The sequence below is a fragment of the Bos grunniens genome, chromosome 4, assembly GCF_055505025.1.
Source record: "Bos grunniens cultivar Pamir isolate PY7600 chromosome 4, Bosgru_T2T1.0, whole genome shotgun sequence".
NCBI lineage: Eukaryota > Metazoa > Chordata > Mammalia > Artiodactyla > Bovidae > Bos > Bos grunniens.
This window is the reverse complement of record NC_141168.1, coordinates 27,288,420-27,311,241: the sequence shown is the minus strand read 5'-3', so window position 1 is coordinate 27,311,241 and position 22,822 is coordinate 27,288,420. Positions and strand designations below refer to the sequence as shown.

The following is a 22,822-nucleotide window of genomic DNA, read 5'->3' as shown; positions in this document are numbered from 1 at the left end:
ACAAGAGCCACATCACCATAATTACATACCAATCATGCTGATTGAAAGAGTCAAATTTATTTCCTGACAAATAAGACACTTATATGAACAACTAACTATGGTGAAGAAAAAAGAAAATCTCTTTAGGCCAGAAATAGCAAAGCTTGACTTGCCACATTTTCAGAAAGGAAATTAATATAAAATGCTTAATACATAAGAGCTGATTCATTAACATCATTCCCATGTATGAATTTTACACTAAGATGTGGTGCTATTTAGACTATCACTACACAGAACAGATTACAGGCTATTTGCCATAAAAATAACACACCCACCACAGGCACTACTTATCTTTCAAATATTTTTTAGTTTGTATTTAAGAAATATTGAAGTGTTTCATTTCATTAGCAAGAGCTTTTGTTCTAAAGCCTCCTATTTCAAAACTCTGTATCCTTTACATTTTCCATCTTTCAGGGAACTCACCTGGGTGACTAGTGGCTGCAGCAGGGCTGCGGATCCTTTGCCTACACAGCGAACAGCAAAACGGAGGCACCTGCAACAACGCTCTACAATCCGATTATCAGCCCGGTGCTTATTTAGAGTCTCAGATAAAATTGGCCATATCTGAGTCGAAAGTGAAAAGAGCACAGGAAGAAAATAATGAACAACTAAGTGCTGAGAAAAATGCTCCCAAGTTGGTAAAAACTGATTTGACTTTTAAATAATTTGGGGGAATCTTTCTTTACAGGAACACACATGGCCTGATTCTGGTCAGTGGGTGTGTGTTTATGTGCTGGGGTTCAATACACTATCCATCAATAAAAACAACCACGTCTTAAAGGGAAGCACAGTAATTCTTTACAACAGAAGAGAAGCATGACTAATTTTACTAAAAAGACAAAGATCTCTATTTTCCTAAACTCTGAACTTCTGATTTAGGATGGGAAGAAGTAGAACAAGTTAAAGGAAGAGATATCTGATACCAATGAACACTCAAGGATAACTGGTGTTTCTCCCCTTAAGTCTGAAAAGCACTTCTCAAACCATGCCCTCTGATCCTCATGTTACTCTGAGTTTTTACAAAGGAAGTACTGTCAAAGAGGAAGCTATGATGGTTAATCAGCTTTGTCAAAAACATTCTGCCAGTACTGACCAGGCCTCTCAACAACTCTAGGATTCACACAGTTAATCTCTTCTTACTTTGGCCTTTCACTGTGTTTCCTTACAGCCTGTTTTCTTACCAAATCTAAAATCAAAAATATTTAGTTGGATAGTTCCATTCATCTTTTCATTGATACTGAATGCATATCAACAAACTGAATCTTCCTACGAACCTAGAAGACAGAACCTTCTCACTTTAGTTACCTAGAGTCTTATAAGGAAAAAGGAAGAAAGCTTTATTTCACAGGCATCGATTAGTACTTACTTCCTGTATGACTTTTTGGCACGGATGAGTCTGTCCATTTTCCACAACGGGATTGGTGTGTCTGGGGAAAGACAATGATCCAAATTAGTGAAAGAAGAGCAATTTCATCAAGGACACAGAGCCCTAATCCCTGTTAGTTTACTTAGTATCATTCTCACCAATTAAAGAAAACCAGATAGTCAACTCTGGGTACATGGGCTGCAGGTATGGGGCACTACAACTATCCTTTTTATCTTTTTTTCTTTCATAAACTTGAATATGTAGTTTTTTCCAAATTAATAAATATATTCAAGTTATCCGAATCCACTACGGAAACTCAAGTACTGCTTCATTCCCAGCACTCAGAAGGTAAAAGCTTTTGAAACTGGTCTACCAAAGATGTTTCCCACAGTTCTAGTCTAAATTCAATGATACACGATGTGAGCCCACCACAATACACTGAATTCACCTATCTATCTAGTTCTAGAATCCACTAACTTGAAGGAGAGCAGGAAAAAACAAAAACTATGATTTTAACTACCAACATCTTTAAAGGAAAACAAGTCTTTAATTTTAAAAAGCTCAACAGCAACAATAAAAATATGCTGTCGTAGTTGTTTAGTTGCTCAGTCGTGTCCAGCTCTCTTGCGACCCCATGGACTGCCTCCCTCTCGGCTCTTCTGTCCATGGGATTGCCCAGGCAAGAATACTGCAGAGGAGCCATTCCCTTCTTGATCCAGGGACTGAATCCAAGTCTCCTACACTGCTGGTGGATTCTTCACTGCTAAGCCACCAGGGAAGCCCAATATAAAAAAATATAATTTTTCTTTACATTAAGACATTTCAACTTTTGCAGATTTTCTTTCATTTATTGTGAAATAAGACTGTTAATACGCTCTCAGAATGGTATGCAACAGGGGCTCCCCTAATTATACAAGAAAAGCATTATACCAACTCAGAAAAAGATACTTGTAGGTAAGAACAAGCTAAAACAACACCTCAGTTTCAACTTCTTCCACATAGGTTTTTATACAAGTATTAATTAATATTCCAGATATAGCTAAAGGACACATAAGTTATATTATGCAACTAAGAAAGATCACTCTCTGAATACTGTTGCTCTAATGCTTTTTTAATTATTAGGCTCCTCTTAACATCAAAAAAGGTTTAATTTCACCTGGTCACGGAAGAGAATTCATTATTTGTCTGCCCCCATACACTATTACATAGCAATGATTATGAAAGTATGGTCTTTGGACTACAATGCAATAGCACCTGAGAACTTATCAGAAATGTAAATTCTTGGGTCCTATCAAGATCCAATCCATCAGACACTCTGGGAATGGGACCCAGCAATCTGCTGCCTTGGGAACTGAAGCACCACAGGTGACTCTGATGCAGGCTGAAGTTTGAGAGGGCCTGCCCTGGTGGCTCAGATGGTAAAGAATCTGCCTGCAGTATGGGAGATCCGGGTTTCATCCCTGGGTAGGGAAGATCCCCTGGAGAAGGGAATGGCTCCTCACTCCAGTATTCTTGCCTGGAGAATTTCATGGACAGAGGACCCTGGTGGGCTACAGTCTGTGGGGTCACAAAAGAGTCGGACCAACACTTTCACTTTTCAAAGTTCGAGCATCACTGATTCAGAGACCAAAAGAATTAATTACATTTTAAAGTCTTTTGACAAAAGTTTACCAAAAATAAATTCTTAGAATTTGCCTTTGCAGTTTGTAATAGCAGTAAATTAGTCTTCTGACAGAAGCAGTTTACAGGAGGTACTCAGAAGCTGAGGAAAAAAAACACTTTCTTACTTCTATATAGTAGTCTCATTAGAGATTGTAACCCAGGGCAGGAACCTGGCATTTCCCTTCTTACCTAAATATGACTGCAAGGCGATCTAAGAACACAGTGGGATCTGAGGATATGCCGTTGCTGGGCTCCTGAGACAACAGCTGAAGAGACAGAAAGATATTAATACCCAGTCATTAAACATACAAACCTACAGCAAACATGGCAACATATGCCTCTGTACATCAACCTCTGTCTCAATCTCTATTTCCTTAATCAGATTCCTGAAAGTTACTCAAAATGGTAAAAACTTTTAAATTCATATTAGCAAACTATTTTCCTCCATCTTACTGCATTCTGGCCAAGACTGCATATTAACTTTTACTATAGATCACTGTACAGTGGAAAACAGTGCAAAAGAGACACAGGTGTAGAGAACAGTCTTTTGGACTCTGTGGGAGAGGGCGAGGGCGGGATGATTTGGGAGAATGGCATTTAAACATGTATATTATCACATGTGAAACGAATCGCCAGTCCAGGTTCGATGCCTGATACAGGATGCTCTGGGCTGGTGCACTGGGATGACCCAGAGGGATGGGATGGGGAGGGAGGTGGGAGGGGGGTTCAAGATGGGGAACACGTGTACACCTGTGGCGGGTTCATGTTGATGTATGGCAAAACCAATACAATATTATAATTAGCTTCCAATTTAAATAAATTTATATTAAAAAAAAGGAAAACAGTATTATTTTTTTCCCATTTACTTTTATAATGATTAGGATATTATAGACATTCTTATTATAGTATAGATTATATGTATTATACTATATAATATATATTTATATAATAATTTTATAATATAAAGCTTCAAAATTATTATATCTTTTTAAGAGGTAAGGCAAATTGCTTCCTCTTCTTTCCTAAAATTTCTTAGACACTTCTACCAGTATATCACTAGAGATGAGCTTTAGAGTCATTTCATCAAGTTCTCCTAAAACTACCATTGGTATGCTCATTGCTATTGCACCATAAATGTAATTTGAGAAGAGCTGACATTTTCGCAACAGTCTTCAAAGAAACATGGTAGGTTATGGTTTCGGAAGTTAACTTGAATGGTGTTTTCTCCACTGTATCTTTTAAATGGCATTTCTGATACAGTGAAAATCTATTGATTTGGGAATACTTATTTCATATATGTAGCTACTTTGATAAATTTATTAATTTTAATAACGTCTCAGTTCATTCTCTTGACTTTTCTAGGTAGTTAAAAGACCACCTGCAAATAAAAGAATCTTCTCTTTTCTTTCTATCATATAAACACACTACATTTGTTTCACCTCTTAATTAGACTCACCTTTTTCAATGCCAAAACTTGAACAGAACATAGTTCACTAAGACATTCAGTAATCTTATCCAAAGGTAATCTGGCTAGGACAAGTGCTGTCCCTGAAAGACAAAGGATGACACAAATGAAGAAAATAAAAGCCACACTGAAGTAATTCATTGGTTTACATTATACGGCTTACAAAGGCTAACTCGTTCTATTCTTTTAAAAAGATCAGCACTTTTTAAAAAATTATAGTATTTTGTTATTTTATGGTTGGGCTTAGGAAGATCATAAAGACTTTCACATTGACATTCACAACTGAAGTTAATATTAAATTATTTCTCCTCAGTAGCCTACTGGTTTAAAGATGTTAAAATATGTCTCTCCACTTCCAATCCTTCAAAGACTTTAAAAATCTTCACAAGGCCAATGACAAAGCTAGTTTATATAGCATAGTACAATGGTTCTCAAATTTCCCGGAGGTCAAGGACAGCCTTTATTTTTGATAAGTACTATAGGCAATTCTTATCATCCAAGAAGTAGAATGAGTTGAAGTTAGAGATTAACTCTAGTTCTACCATAACAGACCCTATGAACTGGGTAAGACATTCTCTCAGACCATCAGTTTCTTTACCTGTAAAAATGAGTGCTTCAAACAGAACAGTTAATAGTTAAGTTTGTCTTTATTTCACTTTTAAATAGTTGCAAAAATCTCCCCTTTCTCCTTTTCCCCAAATAAAATCTTAACTTGGAACTCCAATAAAACAGATTAAAAAAGAAAATAGAGGTAGGTTAAAGTGGGGACAGAAGGCCCAGATCCTTCCTATCCAGCTTCCCTTGTGTCACAATCCCTACCAAATGCTGAAGTATCTCCCCAACATCCAAAGGATTACACATTATGCTATATCCTTTGACTATTATTTTTTCATCTCCTAAAATTTTATTCAAAAGAACAGTAATCAATTCAAACCTTCAAATTTGAATAAAATATTGAATGATTTTTCTTAACAGTCTGTAACCATGGATGAATTAGATTTTTTACTTAAAACTAGAAGGGGTAAAAATCTAACAAACACAATTTTTCCTTTTAATTTATCCCTACAGAAAAGAATGTTACTAAAAAGGTTTCTCCATCTAGAAGATACCACCAATATAACTGGAACACCACATTTTATTACAAGTTAGTTGTCATGCTATCATCAAGGTTAAATTTCACTAGAAAATTACAAGATGGCAGCAATACCCACAGTTAGTAGTGAAGAAAATACATGACCTGATTTAATGCCTCATTATCTACGCCTCTGAAGAGAAACAACAAAAACCCATGCTTAAAAAAGAAAGTCCGTCTTAAAAATGCATAGTTACATTGGCTGGTAGGGAACCTGATCACAGAAGTGAGAAAGAACAGTCATCCAATCCGGACAAGGCTGTCTGCCACTCACAGAAATGTACAAGGTTCTGCACAGGTGCTATCACCCAATCTTTGATTTGATACACCAGCTGTCAGAACTTCACTACCTGACAGGACACACCAATCTGTCTGCAGAAAGCATGGTTAGAAAGCATTTTCTTTCTAAAAGCCAGTAAACTGTCAATAATAATTACTCATAAAATAAACCTGCTCCCTCTTTTAAAAATAATCCTTCAAATATTAAAAAATAGCCATTCGTCTAAGTCTTTTCCCCAAGTATTAATATCTCTAATTCTTCTATTATTTTGAGTTTCATCACTACCCTGGCTGTTTGCCTCTCAATCAATTCAGTGTAAACTAATTAGTAATGGTTAAAGACCATTAAGTGACCAGAACCCTTGGCTTTGAGTTACAGGACTGATCTAGGCAGACTACCTTTAAATTTCCACCTATCTCTTTGGTATAGCAATGCTTATTTGGTCTCCCTTTTTATTCTTTCCTTCAACTCAAAAAGGAACTATGATTTAGTTCCAATATGTTAACTCCACTCAAAATCTAAGATCATGATATAAATTCTATAAGCACTTTGAACTAGTTATACAGCCTTAAAACATTCTAAGAATGCATGCACACATAATCACACATCCTCTCCTCCCAGAGTGACCTTCCTCATCATTGAGTAAATTGCAACTGAAAAGGAGGATACAACTTGACACAAGATAATCCCCAGAAGTGGCTTAGAGACTGTTCTTTCTTAATATCTTAAGTAAATACCTTTTAGCAAGCCCACAGCAGCTTCTGGAGACAACATGAAGGAATCAAGGGAACGGGCAATCTCCAGGAGTCCATTAAAGTGCTGAGCCATGTGGTCTCGGCAAACAGAGCAAATGTTATGAATTGCTTTCGCTGCAGCAGAAGCCAGAGGCTTTTCACACAGGCCTTTCATCAAATAGCCCAACACAGGGTCTAAGGAGAAAAGTCATACATAAAGATCACATATTTGAAGCTTAAGGAAAACTTCTAGGTTGTTAGAACAGAGATTTATATTCTCCTTTAAAGCAAAAGAACCATTTTTAAAAAATGAAATATGTTTAAATCCCAAGGTATTTACATATAAAAATGGAGCTGATCTCAGTGACAGTGTCAGAGAGCTCCGAGGCCTATCTATTTATCTTGCATTTCTTATCTTGTGGACATGAACTGCTGCTTATTGCTAGGGCTTCACAAAGCACGGTTTGAAAACCACTGACTCAGTTTGAAACACTGGTGGATATAACCATCCAAGTATTAAGAATACAGTTAAAGTAAGAAAGAAGATAAAACTCAGAGTACCACAATACTCACAGATTAATCATTACTTGTAAAAAATAAAAAAGAAATCACCTACATCAGGACAATGACAAGTTACCCAAAGCTGACACTTTTATACTTACTTCTTTATAATTATAAAAACCACAGCGACAGATCCTTAGCACTTTGAGAGGAATTAATTCATTATGTCTTACTTGTTACCAATGTAAGAGTTCTAAGACAACTGATTATAAAGGCAAATTTGTATACAGCAAATCCTACTTATCCTTTACCTTGCTTTGTAAAAGTTTTTCTATGAAAAAACCCTAAGAAAAATCATCCATGTTTAAAGAGCACTTTATGTGAACTATAGAGTAATCTCATACCATAAAAGAAATGCTCTCTGAAAGCCCATTTAAAAGTTATTTCCATTTTTAGCCTAATGAGAAAAATAAGGCAGCAACCCAGCAGGAACCCTTGCTTTCCCACAACACACAGCCTATTTAGCATGAGAATCAGAACTAGAATCTAAAACCTAGTCCAAGTAACTCCAATACTATTCAGTTCAGTTCAGTAGTTCAGTCTTGTCCACCTCTTTGTGACCCCATAGACTGCAGCATGCCAGGCTTCCCTGTCCAATACTATAAGCCTCAGTGATTCTCAAATTGAATATTTTGAAATATTCTCAATTCACAAATTGAATATTTGTGATTTTGACTATTCTACAGTAAGTATGAATATGCAGCACTGTGTCTTCTAACTAAGGCACAAATTTAAACGATACACAAGGTGATACTGAATGATAAGTGTTAACAAACAGGTAAATGCACTTTGTTTCTCTGTGGAAAAACTGTTCAGAAAAGAAAGCCAAATGATGTGGCAGATAAGTGAAGACATTTAAGAATTAGAAAATAAGGTATTTTGAAAAAAATTTTAATGGTATGTTGAACTTGAAAGTGGCTCAACTACAATGTAAGCCTACCTATCATATGCTCTGTATACAGATACAAGAGAACAGGAACACACAGCTCTCTCTTAGTTTTGGATACGATAGGTCTTTGTTGCTGCGCTTCGGCTGTCCCTAGTTTCTGAGACTGGGGGTATTCTCTAGTTGTGGCAGGCAGGCTTCTCATTGCTACGGCTTCTCTTGTTGCGGAGTACGGCCCTAGGCACGTGGGCTTCAGTAGTTGCAGCACGCGGGCTCAGTAGTTGTGGCACATGGGCTTAGCTGTTTCATGGCATGTGGAATCTTCCTGGACTAGGGATTGAACCCATGTCCCCTGCATTGACAGGGGGATTCTTATCCACTGTACCATCAAGGAAGTCCAACACAGCTCTTTTTAAGTAAGAGTTTCAGGCAATAAAAAAAGAGATCACGTGTAAAATAAAATCAAGTCAAAAGGTAGTAATAAAGATAAGCACAGGGCTTCCCTGGTGGCTCAGTGGTAAAGAATCTGCCTGCCAGTGCAGGAGAGGGTTCAGTCCGGGAAGATCCCACAAGCTGCAAAGCATAAGCCCACATGCTGCAACTACTGAAGCCTGTGCTCCACAACACAAGCCACTGCAATGAGGAGCCCGTGCCCCGCAACTGAAGAACAGCCACCGCTCATCGCAACTAGAGAAAGCCTGAGCAGCAACAAAGGCCCAGCACAGTCAAAAGAGAGAGAAGCACAGCACATCAAACTTAATCATACTCACACATTTAAGGATTCTTAAAATTCTCAGAATATGTGTCTTGAGTGTCAGTGGGACTTTATTTATATTAACCCAGATAAATTCTCTAGTCTCTCTGGACTCCACTTTTCTTATCTTGAAAATGAGGGAATTAGAAGAAATTCTTTCTAAATTTACTTTCAATTATAAAATTATTTTACATCTGTATTTTTTCAAGACAGCCAGAGGTTATACAACTCAACACTCTTCATCTTAGTTTGTACTTACTTAGTTTCAATAATATTTCTTAGTTTTTAAATAGTGTATGTATTTAACACCGAAATGCCCTCCCCTTTGCTCTAGTCTACTGGCAGCTTCTAGGTTAGAACTACAGGAGAGTCTGATTAGCTCAAGCCTATGCCAAAACCTAACAAAGACAGAAATATTTATGCTGAAGCAGAGTACTAGTAGCAAACTGTCACCCTATCTAGAGATCTAATTTTCAAAGGTTCTTTCTCCAAAGACTGTGATCAGATTATAAAATGTATGAACTGAGCAGTAACTCATGTATCTATTCTCGGTGTCTAGAAACAGTCTACTTATCAATAAAAGAGAAAGTAGGAGAACAAAAGCAAAAGTAAGAGAGGAAGAAAGAAATCAGAAAAATCAGAAGCAGTAGTTACAGAGGGGAGCGTTCACACATACCAAGGAACTGAGGATTTCGATCGACCACTTCGCTCATCTCTCCAACCAACTCAATGCTGGTGTATCGCACAGCTGTATGCACAGTCTCCGGGAGACGGACAACTCCTTCTAGGACCTCCACGAGTGTTGGATTGTTCTCCCTGAGTTTAGAAGGCAAGTACTCAGAGTTAACAATTTCAGAGGTGAGGTTATGGCCAATAAACAGGCTGCAATGACACAAATCATTGCTAAGGGTTTCTTTCTAAATAAGTAACCATTTGCATAAAAGTGCTTAAATCTGGTATAAAAATTTTTAACCCTCAAAAAGGGGTAAAAGACAGAAATGGAAGTTATCATTGTTTCAGTTGAGAAGCACACTGCTCCTTAATCTTCTAAATGCCAGTGAAGTGTCTAAAGACACATCTTGCTATCAAATAAAGCTCTTCAAACTGGACAGGTAGGCATTTACTGTGGACCAATGTCTTTTAGTGAATTCACTATTTATTCCTATATCTGCAGCACCTAGAACAGCGCCTGGCACATAGTGGGCACTCAATAAATAAATATTACTGAATAACTAAATGAATAAATAATTCTTATAGACCACTTCCTATTAGTTGTTATTCTCCAAAAGATTTCTTATGGCTGGATAATGGAAACCTTAAGATCAGGTAAGCATGGGTGGGCCAGCTCACTGACTAAAGAATCAAGAACAAAAGCTGAAGGAATAGATAAAGGTGCTCTGACTTAAAACATGAGGGAAAATTAAAGTTATCCAAATACTTTTCACAGCTCCATGAGTTTATTTTTTCCTTTTCCTTCTCTTTTTCTCACCCCTCAAGGATACAGGCTCAAGTTCTTTTAAGCAGAGGGGAGGATGTCCTGCAAATGACCAGAATGTAATCCAGAAATGAAAGATGTTTAAATAAATCCTGGATTAGCACAAGAACGCTCCTTCCTGATAAACTAAGTCTATTAAGCCCTTTATAAAACAAAAATAAAAACAAACCCACACCTGTAATCATGCAGTTGGCGTGAAATGTGGATAAAGAAAAAACAAAATAAAATCTTTCATTTATGCCTTATGTTTCCTGAAGGCACTAAGCTAGTGTTGAGACTCTCTATGCATCCTTTCTCATACACAATCACAAATCAGTTAGATCATTAGCATAATATCTTCAGACTGTTACTGAAGGTTCCAAAAGATACCAAAAAGGGTTTAAAAGCAAACAGTATGATAAGTGATTCAGGACTGCTGCTGCTGCTGCTAAGTCACTTCAGTCATGTCTGACTCTGTGCGACCCCGTAGACGGCAGCCCACCAGGCTCCCCCGTCTCTGGGATTCTCCAGGCAAGAACACTGGAGTGGGTTGCCATTTCCTTCTCCAATGCAGGAAAGTGAAAAGGGAAAGTGAAGTCGCTCAGTCATGTCCGACTCTTAGCGACCCCATGGACTGCAGCCTACCAGGCTCCCCCGTCCATGGGATTCTCCAGGCAAGAGTACTGGAGTGGGTTGCCATTTCCTTCTCCAGTGCATGAAAGTGAAAGTGAAGTCACGCAGTCATGTCTGACTCTTTGCGACCCCATGGATTGTAGCCTACCAGGCTCATCTGTCCATGGGATTTTCAGAACTTCTTAATAGAGAAAAACAAACCAACTCTGATCTCCTTAAATATTTCCTTGAGTAGAAAGTATATAAGATTTCATTGACTAGACCCTGAAAGCCAGCTAAGAAAGAAGCACTGTACGTTTTATGAATACATGCCTTAACCATCTCTCCAACCAAAGCCCTGTACAGAGAGCTCAACTGCAGGTGTCTGATTACATACAATACAGGAAAATTTGACAGATACCAGCATCAATTTATAAACTCACAGAACAAAGTAAATTCTGTTTTTAAGGATTCATGTTGAAATAATAAATAGGACTTCTTCGCTAAGCAAGGAGAAATCAAATTCTAATAATTTAAAAATTTCCAACAGCAATAACAAAAATAATTCCCCTTTAGATTTTGTTATTCTTTTAAGAAATACGATAACTATGATGTGCCTCTCTGAAACTTAAAAATGATTCTCCAAGACAGGAAAAAAGGAGAACAATATAGTTAAATATTTGTAAGCATAACTTACCCAAGATCACAAAAGCAGGTGAGAGCCAAATTAGTGCCTATTCAAATGCTTCTAAGCAAGTGCCAACAATTTAACAGTCTAATAAATTTTTGATTATACCAACTTTCACAAGGGAGCCTGGGTTGGAAAAATAAATCAGCATTCTTTTCCTAGCATCAAGAACAAAAGAATTTTAACTATAGAAAATGTGGTTAAAACATGGATATCAGCAATGCATGCTACTCTGAACTAGTCTCTTAGAAGTCAGAAGACTAGACAGCATTATAGAAGAAAGAAGTTCTATGAGTTTCCAAACATATCCCACATGAGGAAAAATGGCGCAATTTTCCTTCCTCTGATATTAAGAGTTCCCAGCAAAAGACTTATAGACACTCACGGATCAACACTCTTTGCTATAGCAGCCATGATAAAGAGAACCGCTTCTGTCACCTCCCAGGGTGGGTTGCCTTCTTTCAGAGTAGAATATAACTAGAGAAGAAGAGGTGGATTATGGATCCATTAAAAGAAAAACAGAATAGAGTTCCAAAACAAAACAAAAAACCTGTTAGTTAAATTCAGCCCCTTGTTTCTAAATTTAATTATCTCTCAGAGCCAGGGGAGAATAGTATTTTCATTTTTCAAATCTTCACTAACTCTAAATCAATACTAGTTTAATATCTGAAACAAATCCATTTAGGTTCCCAAGAGTACATCAAATTATCATCTGCCCCTACAAAATAGTATTATGGAAAAAACAAAACAAATTACATGAGTGTCTTTTCTTGGTTCTGGTAACTGATAAATACATTAACACACTTAAAAATGATGTAAAACCTCTGCATATGCATTGGCTTTACATTTATTATTTTGACTACCTGTCTGCATCAACACTAGCAGTACAGATTAAATTCCTAAAAAGTAGCTGTTCTGAAGCACCCATCACAATACCATGTCCAAGCAAGGGTGGGTGGGGAGAGACCAAGCAGGATACTCAGAGATGTCCTAAAACTTCCCAGGGTGTAGCCATCAGTGGAATGTGACTGGTTGTTAGTCTAGGTTTCCATAATCAAATAACACACTGCTAGGTAAAATGAAATTAAACAATTCTCTTATATGACTTCACAGAACCTTTAAATATACTATTTAGGTCATTTTCCAGTTTTAATTGACAGAACTATTTTTTTCCAGAAAAGAACATCTCATGAGACTGGTGTTCCACAGTACACACCTTGGACAAGACTCACAATTAATGTACATTTGTAAACTGAGGTCTGGAGAACAAGTCATTTGTTCAAAGTCACGGAGCCAGTGAGAAAAGAGTTGAAATCTGAGCACAGAGCATCTGCCTGTGATTTAGTGGGGATCTCACTTAAATCTGCTTTCTAAGAATCCCTAACCCTTTGTGATTAGGTCAAGAAACACATTTTGCTTAATATAAAGAAATACAGTTACAATTATTTTAACACTTTCTAAATCAGATGATTCCCCAAAATACACCAAATGCATGGGTTACCCATTTTCCAAATTAGGTCAGTTCAGTATGACTGATAAACCATCAAAATCAGTATTTCAGGATTCAGAGCATGATCCAGCAATATGAAAACCACCTGATATTATGCTAATGTTAAGTGACATGGAATGGTGATGACTGTAACCTTATGACCTAAAATGTTACTCACTGATTATTAGGAAAGCCATAGGACATGATTCTTCTACTCTACTACAGTCATCTCTGGGATGACAGTGCAAAGGAATCTAACCATAACTGTGAATAAACGAAATGCCAAATAACTAAGATGGCCAGGAGTTGATATATAATTATTAAAAGCAGAAAAACTTGTCTGTTTTTCCTGGCTGGGTCCAAATTCCCTTTAAGTATCTTGGGGGCTTTAAGGTTTATCTATGATCTTCCATTTCAATGGTACAAGTGGAACAGCTCTCACTAGCAAGAATATAGTGTAAAACAATAACTGAACTATTCACTGCAATTGGCTTGTAAGATACTAAATAAACATAGCTACTATATGCCAGGCAGTGTGCTAGGCACCTGCATATCTACTGTCCTATTTAGCCATCAAGATTGAAGAAAAAGATGGAACACTTAGAGAAGACACAGAAGTGAACACAATTAGAATGACTGGTAAAGCTGATGAGAATCTTCAAATGGGCTTACCTGAGCAAAACACTCCATAGATCCAATCAAGAAAATCAAGTCCTTCACCAGGTCTGACACCCGCATCCGAAACTCCCCAAAGTCATCAGTCTCCTCAGGAACCCCCTCCTGAAATTTCAAATCAGATAACATTTGTTTTAAACCCACTAAGGTTTTCACTAACTTTTAAAAGAATAAAAAACCCATTAAGCAGTTCAGTCCCAATGAATAAAAAGATAAATTGCATAAATCACAAAGATATTTTACCACAGAAAGTATCCCAAACATTAAGGTATGTCAAATCAATACAACCTATGCTCTACCTTTACGATGAGAAACATTTTTTGGCACGTCCAAGCTACATCCTGCCTGTTGCTGGAAAAATCTGGAGTGGTGGAGGTGGAAAGTGTTCTAGAATATAAGTCTATCTATAGTAGATAAAGTCTAGCTTTTTATTACTGAATAAGCCTCTGAAACTTTATGATTCAAGATCTACCAAAATCAACCATTACCACAACTAGACACACAACAGAATATTAGACTTTAAAAAGAATTTTATATAGGTGCACAGATACATAACACAGGTGTAATAAAATATTAATGGTAGGAGTTAGGCAGCAGGTATACAGATATTCATTGTAAAATTATTTCACCATTGCTGTATATTTAAATTTTTTCATTAAAAAATACAGAGATCATTCACATTTCATGCTTCTGAAGTTTTCCTTACTCTAATATCCCCCTGTGAGTACACTAAGGTTTACTAATTATGAGATTAATTATGAGATTAACATAACTAATTATGTTATGGGTATGTATAAGAATCTTGGACCATGAGTTTCTGGGAAAAGCCCTTAGTATTACTGAGAATTGCTAATCTAATTCAACATTCTTGCTTTAAGATGAAAAAAATTAAAGTCAAGGAATGAGGAGGAAATAATGGTTGACTCGGATGAGATAATGAATTATGAAGCACGGCACACCTACAAACGTATGGAATTACCTACAAGGGAAGTGGTACCACAGAACTAGCAGAGAGAAGAAAGGGATCAAGCAAACACAGCCATTTAAACCAGAGTAACTCTGTTTTTTTTACTTATCATGCTTCCAAGCACTATGGAATCCTGAGGATTCCTCAGTTTAAAAAAAAAAGTAGTGAAAACCACTGAACTAAATCATCACTAAAGTTCTGTGGAAATACAAAATACCATAACTCAGATGACAACATTAACATTAAGATATAGAGCACAGACAGTTTTCAGGCCAGGTTTAATATTAATAGGAAAAAAAAAAATCCACTCCAATTTATAGGCTGAAGGACAGAGATATTAAACTACCCAACCAAAATGATGAAATAAACACTATAAAATTTGAAATAACTAAGCAAAGAATGTGGTTGAAGCATTTTCCAATTAACCATTTTATAATATTTCTTGTATATTTTCTTCTAAGCAAATAGATTATTTCTACATTTTAAATTATAAAATCAGCATAAGTAATATAAAGAAAAATTTGCACTTATGTGTTCAGGGGAGACTCATGTTATTTTCCATGTCCTCACACAAATATTTCATTTTTGTGTTTAGTTTTAATCCAACCACGTATTTTAATTTTTTCTATAGTTTCTTTTGGTTTTATTTATTTTCATTTACTTTTTTGGCTGCATGGCACAGGAGATCCTGGCTCTCCAACCCGCACCCCCTGCATTGGAAGTGCAAAGTCTTAACCACTGGGCTGCCAGAGAAGTCAAGTAATTACTTTTAACTGCTGCATTATGATCCATCAAGTTGCTACATAATAATTTATGTAACTCTTCTATAATACTCTTTTGTGGGGAGGGCACACAGCACAGCTTGCAGGATCTTAGCTCCCTGACCAGGGATTGAACTTGGGCCCCACAGCAGTGAAAGCACCAAGTCCTAACCACTGGAATTTCCTAACCAAGGAACTTCCTCTTCTATACTCTTGTAAATGGATTTACCATATTTTACATTTATAGATAATGCCTTGTACATAACAATTTTTTTCTTCAGCAGAATTATTTAAGGTAAATTCCCAGAAGAATTACTGACTCAGCAGGACTGATTTCTTTCTACATAGGCATAGCACTCTTCATTAAACTGGTATTGACTTCCTCAGTGTAAGCTAGAATGACAGAAAACCTGCAGATTCCATTAGCTTTATTCTCTATCTTTTCAGTTCCTTTTCAAGTTAGCACTGAAAAGAAGAGGAAATCAAGACATGATTAAATAGAGAAGAAAACTTACATGATCTGGTTCCAACTGGCAGTGGCGAGCCAAGGCATGAAGCAGCCTTTGAATGTAAGCTTTGAAGATGCCATGAATAACCTCATCATTCGTTTTGTACAAATGCTCCCCTAGTCGGTACCAAAAGTTAAAGGAAATTTCTACTACCTATCAACAGAAAGAGAAAACATGGTTTATTTGGATCAGAAAAGAAAGCAGTTTTATTATTACTAGGGCTAACAGGAAAGAAACACTTTAAACTAGTATGAGTGGAACCAGTTTAGCAGCCACCTTTTCTCTAGCAGATTATTATCTTCCCAAATTATCTTTCCATGTTAGACCCAAAACTCAACATTTAGGATGACTGGCTTTACATTCTCTGTCTAGGCCTGAGAAAATTTCTCCAGCAGTATACTGAATTTTAAATTTAGAGAAACATATACAGAAATCTCTTTAAAATGTAGTCTTTTTCCCTAAATTCTGAAATTATTTTTTTGAAATTAAAACACCTCTCAGCAGATAAACCTGCAAATATCTGTACAAACCACAGCTTATCTTATATGTGGCCCTATTTAAAGGAGAGATTATTATTAAGTAGAGCAATACTTCTGCCCAAAACTGTTTTGAGTTTCAACAAAATCCAGATATTGTCATGAAAGTATGTCAAGCAAACACATATTATCTTCTATGTGATCACAGAAAAAACACTGAGACTCACAAGAACTACTAGGCCCCTCCCTTAGAGGGGCCCTACCATCCTTTTCCCATCAAAGATCCAAAATGAAGCTATTTAAATAGAGCTAACCAAGCTTGGGAGTTCTTCTCACTTCTTATACTATTAAGAGGAGATAAAGCCTTTTGAATAAATAGAGTTGTGTTTTTGTTTTTTTTTCTCTTAATCTAGTAAACTTAAAAGTGGCAGCATGTCTTAGAGATTTGGGGATGAAGAAGACTCTTTAAGTCCTTTGAATCCCATTCTCATTTCCATCCATAATTTGGAGAAAATTTTTGGATTTTAAAACTTGGAGGTACAGTTAATATTTGGTATATTTCTTAAGCTATAAAGCTCTAAATAATAACTAAAGCTAGAGAGGGGGCCTCATTGGAAAAGTAATAAGCTTTGTTTCTAACAGATTCCTTCATGCTATGTACCAGTCAGCCCAGCTAAAACCAAGTAGGAAAACAGAAAAGAATCAAAGCAGAAGCTGACATATAATTTTTTTTTTAATTCACAGCAGAGTAAACTCTTCATGACATTAATTAAAAATAAAACTATAATTTCCCACAAATAAAAAGCTGTATAGGAGATAATAGAATGTAGACAATATGCAACATACAATTGAAAAATAATGGCATTAGCATAGTGTAAACACTACCTCATATTGAGGGTGCCCTGCACAGATAAGAAGCAGTTCCAGAGTTCGTAGGTCCCCAAGGCCTTGGCCTGGCGTACAAACAATTTTTTCAAGAAAAGTTTCACAAAGTTCAGTGAAAATACGGCAGTAATTCAGAACTCTGTAAAGGAAAAAGGAATAAGAACACCAAGTCAGATATCTGTATATTATGTGTACATACTCACAGACACAGTTAATCAAATAAAGAAACAATCCTTGGCCTAAGAGACATGTAGTGATTATTTGCTATGGTGTAGCACAATCTCCTCAGCAAACATCGTTCCTTAAATCATATACTTTTAAACATATAAGCAAATGTAAGTAAGTCAGTTCAATTCTCAATTATTAAAACATCTGAAGAAAATTCCATTCAATCACACTTGATACTTCAAAGGTCATCCCTAATTCTTAGAGCCTTATCCTCTGTAAGTGCTAAAACTTACTATTCTACATGATCACTACATCTCCCTCTGCATTTGATTTCCACTCCTGGTTCAGAGGTGAATAGCAGAGGATCTTGAGGATGCAATGTATATATTTACACAGGGTCATGAAGAATGGAGGTTTTTATTTTTTTTAATCTAGCAAACTTAAGTGGCAGCATGTCTGAGAGATTTGGAGATGAAGAAGACTCTTTAAGTCTCTTCAATCTCATTCTCATTTCCTTCCATAATTTGGAGAAAATTTTTGGATGTTAAAACTTGAAGGTACAGTTAAGATTTGGTATGTATTTTAGCTGTAAACTCTAAAGAATAACTGAAGCTAGAGACAGGGCTTCAGTGGCAAAATATGAATGAAAAGAAGGTGACTTAAAAGAATCCCAGGCTGTATGGTCTCCTGCCCTTAATAACTACTCACTTATCTAAATCTTCACGTGCCACAGCCATATGATAGGCTGTCTCCAATGTCAGGACTCCTTGAAAAAGTTGCATGGCTAATGCCAAGTTGGTTTCCACATTCTCAATGGCATAGAGAGCTGAGCACACACAGTCTGAAGCAGCTTCGTGTAGGTTCGATGAGGTCTTATCCTGTTGCTGGGAGGTAGCAGGAATAGGGAAGTAAGATAATTAAGCTGTAATCCAATAGGATAGCAATTAAAGCCTGTTTCTGAACATGTACTTTATATACACATAACAGCCTAATATTCATGGCCTTCAACAAGACAACATCCATCAATCTTCCTATTTCTGACTATTTGCCAAGCAAATCTGTCTTTTGGTACTTCAATCATGGATGGTCACATGACTTCTAAAATTCACGTTTTCTCCCATTCACTAATCCCTCCTGGAATGTCTTGTGTTCCCTGCCCTATTTTCCATGGAAATCTTCTCCATCTTTTTTCTGATATTCAAGTACTATTTAAAGTGAAAAGGTTCAACAAGTATCAACGACTCAAACCTAACACATTACTCTGATATTTCAGAATACTAAGGTTAAACAGAGGTTCTGAAAGCTTCTGGGGAAAAGAGAAGGTAACTTAGAAAGGAGCAAAAATCAAGTTACTCATCTCATTAGTAATGATACCTGCCAGTATATAGGAAAACAAGGCCTTGGAAATTTTGAAGAAAAAGAATATTGAATTTGGAATTCTATATCTAAGCTAAATCATTAATTAAGAATGAAATAAAAACATTTCTCAAGAATGCATGCAAAAACTCAGTATTTATTTCCCACATATCCTTCTGAGGAAAGTATCTGAGATGGGCTCAAAAAAAAAAGGTTAATCCAATCCATAGCAGAGTAAAGAAAAGTCCCAGGATGACAAATGGACGCAACTGATACAAACTAGAGCATATTAGAAAGTTCAAGGAGGGAGGCCTCTAGGGGTTCTATTAAATAGTCCAGAGATTGGATAAATTTAGTAAGGCATACTGGTCATTTGTGAATAATAAAACACAAGGACATTTAGAATCTCCAAGGGGGTAAAAAGCTATAAAAGCAGGGTTGGAAAAGCACAAAGACACAAATTACTCATTAGGTTATTCTTTGAGTGGTGGTGAACTCAAAAATATTCATTGTATTACAATGTTTCAAAAGTTAAATAAATGTTCAAATTTACTCTTTTGTATATATCAATTATTATTTTTAAAATATTTTTTAAAAGAACTATAAGAAAAAAAGCTATATAATAAGGTCCTGGCCTAAGCATTTGTTTAGTTGCTAAGTCATGTCCAACCCTTTTGGTGACCCCCATGGACTATAGCCTGCCAGGGTCCTCTGTCCATGGGATTTCTCAGGTAGGAATACTGCACTGAGTTGCCATTTCCTTCTCCAGGGAACCTTCCCGACCCAGGGATCAAACTGACGTCTCCTGCACGGCAAGCAGATTCTTTACAACTGAACCACCAGGGAGGCCCTAGCACAAAGCAAACTATTTAGTTTTATGTGGCATGACTGCAAACCACTGAAAGAATATAAGAATGAGAATATATTTGACTCTGACTCCAGAAACATTCTTAAGTAACAGAGGACTGGTCATGACACTGGATCAATAGAGAAAACAATAGGAATATATCTGGCACATAGGTTTGTTCTTTACCCCAATCTCAGTTCCCAAGAGTCATCACTGAAGTTTGAAGTGTATTTTAGACTGTCCTCCATTCATATGTTGTCATATTTATATACTCAAAAAAAAAAAGTGGGACCTAAATTTTTTAATACTGACTACTCTTTCACACAACCTGGTGAGATGAAAATCAGAATTATTATCATTAAGGTATGGCATCAACAGACATGGAGACAAAGATAATGATTAGCAAAACAATTACTAGCATCTTAATTTTCCTGAATTTTAGCTTCTGATGCAAGAATGACAGCAAAAATACACTAAAAACATTATATATAATATCTAAAACGTCTCCTTGAAGAATCCATTTTCCTTTTCTTTCTTAAATCCAGTGATATCAATTAATATCATGCTAGCATCTTCTAAATAGTTTACCAGCATAGACCCAGTATGGAAATACAGAGTTTCCACCCTAATATGTGTTCATGGAAGGAAAACCATCAGGGAGAAAGAGACAAAGTCACACCCACCTCCAAAGACCAGTTTAACATTTGTGCTTGAGATACTGCTGCTTCTTGTTCTAAAAACTAGTCTTATTCTAAGCACTCCCATCAACCAAGACAGAGGAATGTACTACTAGCCATTATTACTTTTAAAGTTTAAGAAAGAAATGTACCAGTATATAAAAAGACACGACTTTTAATCTCAAAAACCCAAAATTCATCTTACACATACCGTAATGTTTAACTATCTCAACTACGAAGATAATATTCTGATCTGTAATTGTCTCAACCATCCAATGGTCATTATTAGAAACACACAACTTCATACTTTAAAAATAACGAAAAAGATGCCAACGGTACTTTTGTTACTTGACTTTTAATATGTAAATCAATGATTTACATATAAAACTGCTTTTCTCTTAAACCTAACTACATTATATTCTGAGCACTAAAAATAATATCTTAATGTGGTATTTGGCAACAAGGAAGGGACAGTGCTGCTTTCTTACCATACACTTCCTACTCACACTGCAAAAATCCGAAAACACTCTTATATCCCATAAGGGCAGTTACTGTTTAAGTGACTATGTGCCAGAAATAAACAAAAGCCATTTCATAAATGAAGCCATTACTTACCAAAACCTCAAAAAGGAGTGCTAGTAACTTATTGTTAGCCATGAAGTTACTGTCCAAAACTCCTAAGTTAAACCAACTTCCCAAACAGCGAAAGACCTTCATAAGCATTTTCTCATCTGTTCCTGCTTTTTCTACACAAGTCATCTGAAAAGAAAAAAATAATTATAAAAATAATACCAATTTTTACATTTAAAACATTGTTAAAAAATGAAATATTTTTACAATCACTTTATAGATATGATACTGAGAAGGATGGCAATAACAGTTAAAAGTGTTTTTTACTTGCCAGACACTGTCTTGTTGCTCTTAAATCATTTAACCTCCACTAAAATTGTACAAGTATGTATATACTATTATTATCTTTATTATCTCCACTTTCTAACCTGAGAAGCTGAGCTACACAGAGGCAGAGACTGGTTCAAAGATACATATGTTTCAGAAACAACTATATTTCTTAGATTCCACTTCTGTATTAATATAATCTTAACAAGAGAATTGTCTTTAGCACTCATCATCTCAGCCCCTTCATGTTTCACAGCCTTGTCGTGGCAAAGGGGTTTTCGTAAATCAATGAAACTGTAAGCCATGCCGTACAGCACCACTCAAGATGGACGGACAACTACTAATAGCTCCAGGAAGACTGAACTGGCTGGGCCAAAGCAAACACCCAGTTGTAGATGTGTCTGGTGAGGAAAGTAAAGTTCAATGCTATAAAGAACAATATTGCACAGGAACCTGGAATGTTAGGTCCATGAATCAAGGTAAACTGGACACTGACAAGCAGCAGATGGCAAGATTGAATATCGACATCTTAGAAATCAGTGAACTAAAAGTGACTCAAATGAGAGAATTTAATTCAGATGACCAGCATATCTATTACTGTGGACAAGAATCTGTTAGAAGAAATAGAGTAACCCTCATAGTCAACAAAGAGTCCAAAATGCAGTATCTGGGTGCAATCTTAAAAACAACAGTACGATCTCAGTTTGTTTCCAAGGCAAATCATTCAACATCACAGTAATCCAAATCTATGCCCCAACCATTAATGCTGAAGAAGTTAACCAGTTCGTTAAACACCTACAACATCTCCTAGCACACAAACACACACACACAAAGATGTCCTTTTCGTCACAGGGGATTGCAACGCAAAAGGAAGAAGTCAAGAGATATCCAGAGTAACAGGCAAGTTTCTCCTTGGAGTACAAAATGAAACCGAACAAAGGCTAACAGTTTTATCAACAGAATATGCTGGTTATAGAACACCCTTTTCCAACAACCCAAGAGATGACTCTACACATGGACATTACCAGATGGTCAATACTGAAATCAGATTGATTATGTTCTTTGCAGTCAAAGATGGAGACATTCTATACAGTCAGTAAAAACAATACCTAAAAAGCTGACTGTGGTTGAGATCATAACTAGGTCATTCAGGTATGACCTAAATCAAATCCCCTTATATTATACAGTGGAGGTGATGAATAGATTCAAGGGATTAGATTCGGTAGACAGAGTGCTTGAAGAACTATGGATGGAGGTTCATAACATTGTACAGGAGGCAGTGACCAAAACCACCCCAAAGAAAAAGAAATGCAAGAAGGCAAAGCAGTTGTCAGAGGAGGCTCTATAAATAGCTGAGGAAGAAGAGAAGCCAAAGGCAAGGGAGAAAGGGAAAGATATACCCAATTGAATGCAGAGTTCGAGAATAGCAAGGGGAGACAAGAAGGCCTTCTTAAATGAACAA

General features: G+C 36.4%; 1 protein-coding gene across 1 annotated transcript in view; it reads right to left on the bottom strand.

Moving 5' to 3' along the window:
- TNPO3 (transportin 3) overlaps positions 1-22,822 on the bottom strand; it is a 78,648-nt gene that overhangs the window by 18,088 nt on the left and 37,738 nt on the right. The window contains 12 exon segments of the mRNA XM_086395727.1: positions 463-603; positions 1,406-1,466; positions 3,257-3,333; positions 4,524-4,615; positions 6,682-6,873; positions 9,556-9,695; positions 12,039-12,130; positions 13,815-13,922; positions 16,061-16,207; positions 17,416-17,554; positions 18,292-18,467; positions 21,079-21,222. Of these exon segments, the coding sequence (XP_086251853.1) occupies positions 463-603; positions 1,406-1,466; positions 3,257-3,333; positions 4,524-4,615; positions 6,682-6,873; positions 9,556-9,695; positions 12,039-12,130; positions 13,815-13,922; positions 16,061-16,207; positions 17,416-17,554; positions 18,292-18,467; positions 21,079-21,222 (1,509 nt within the window).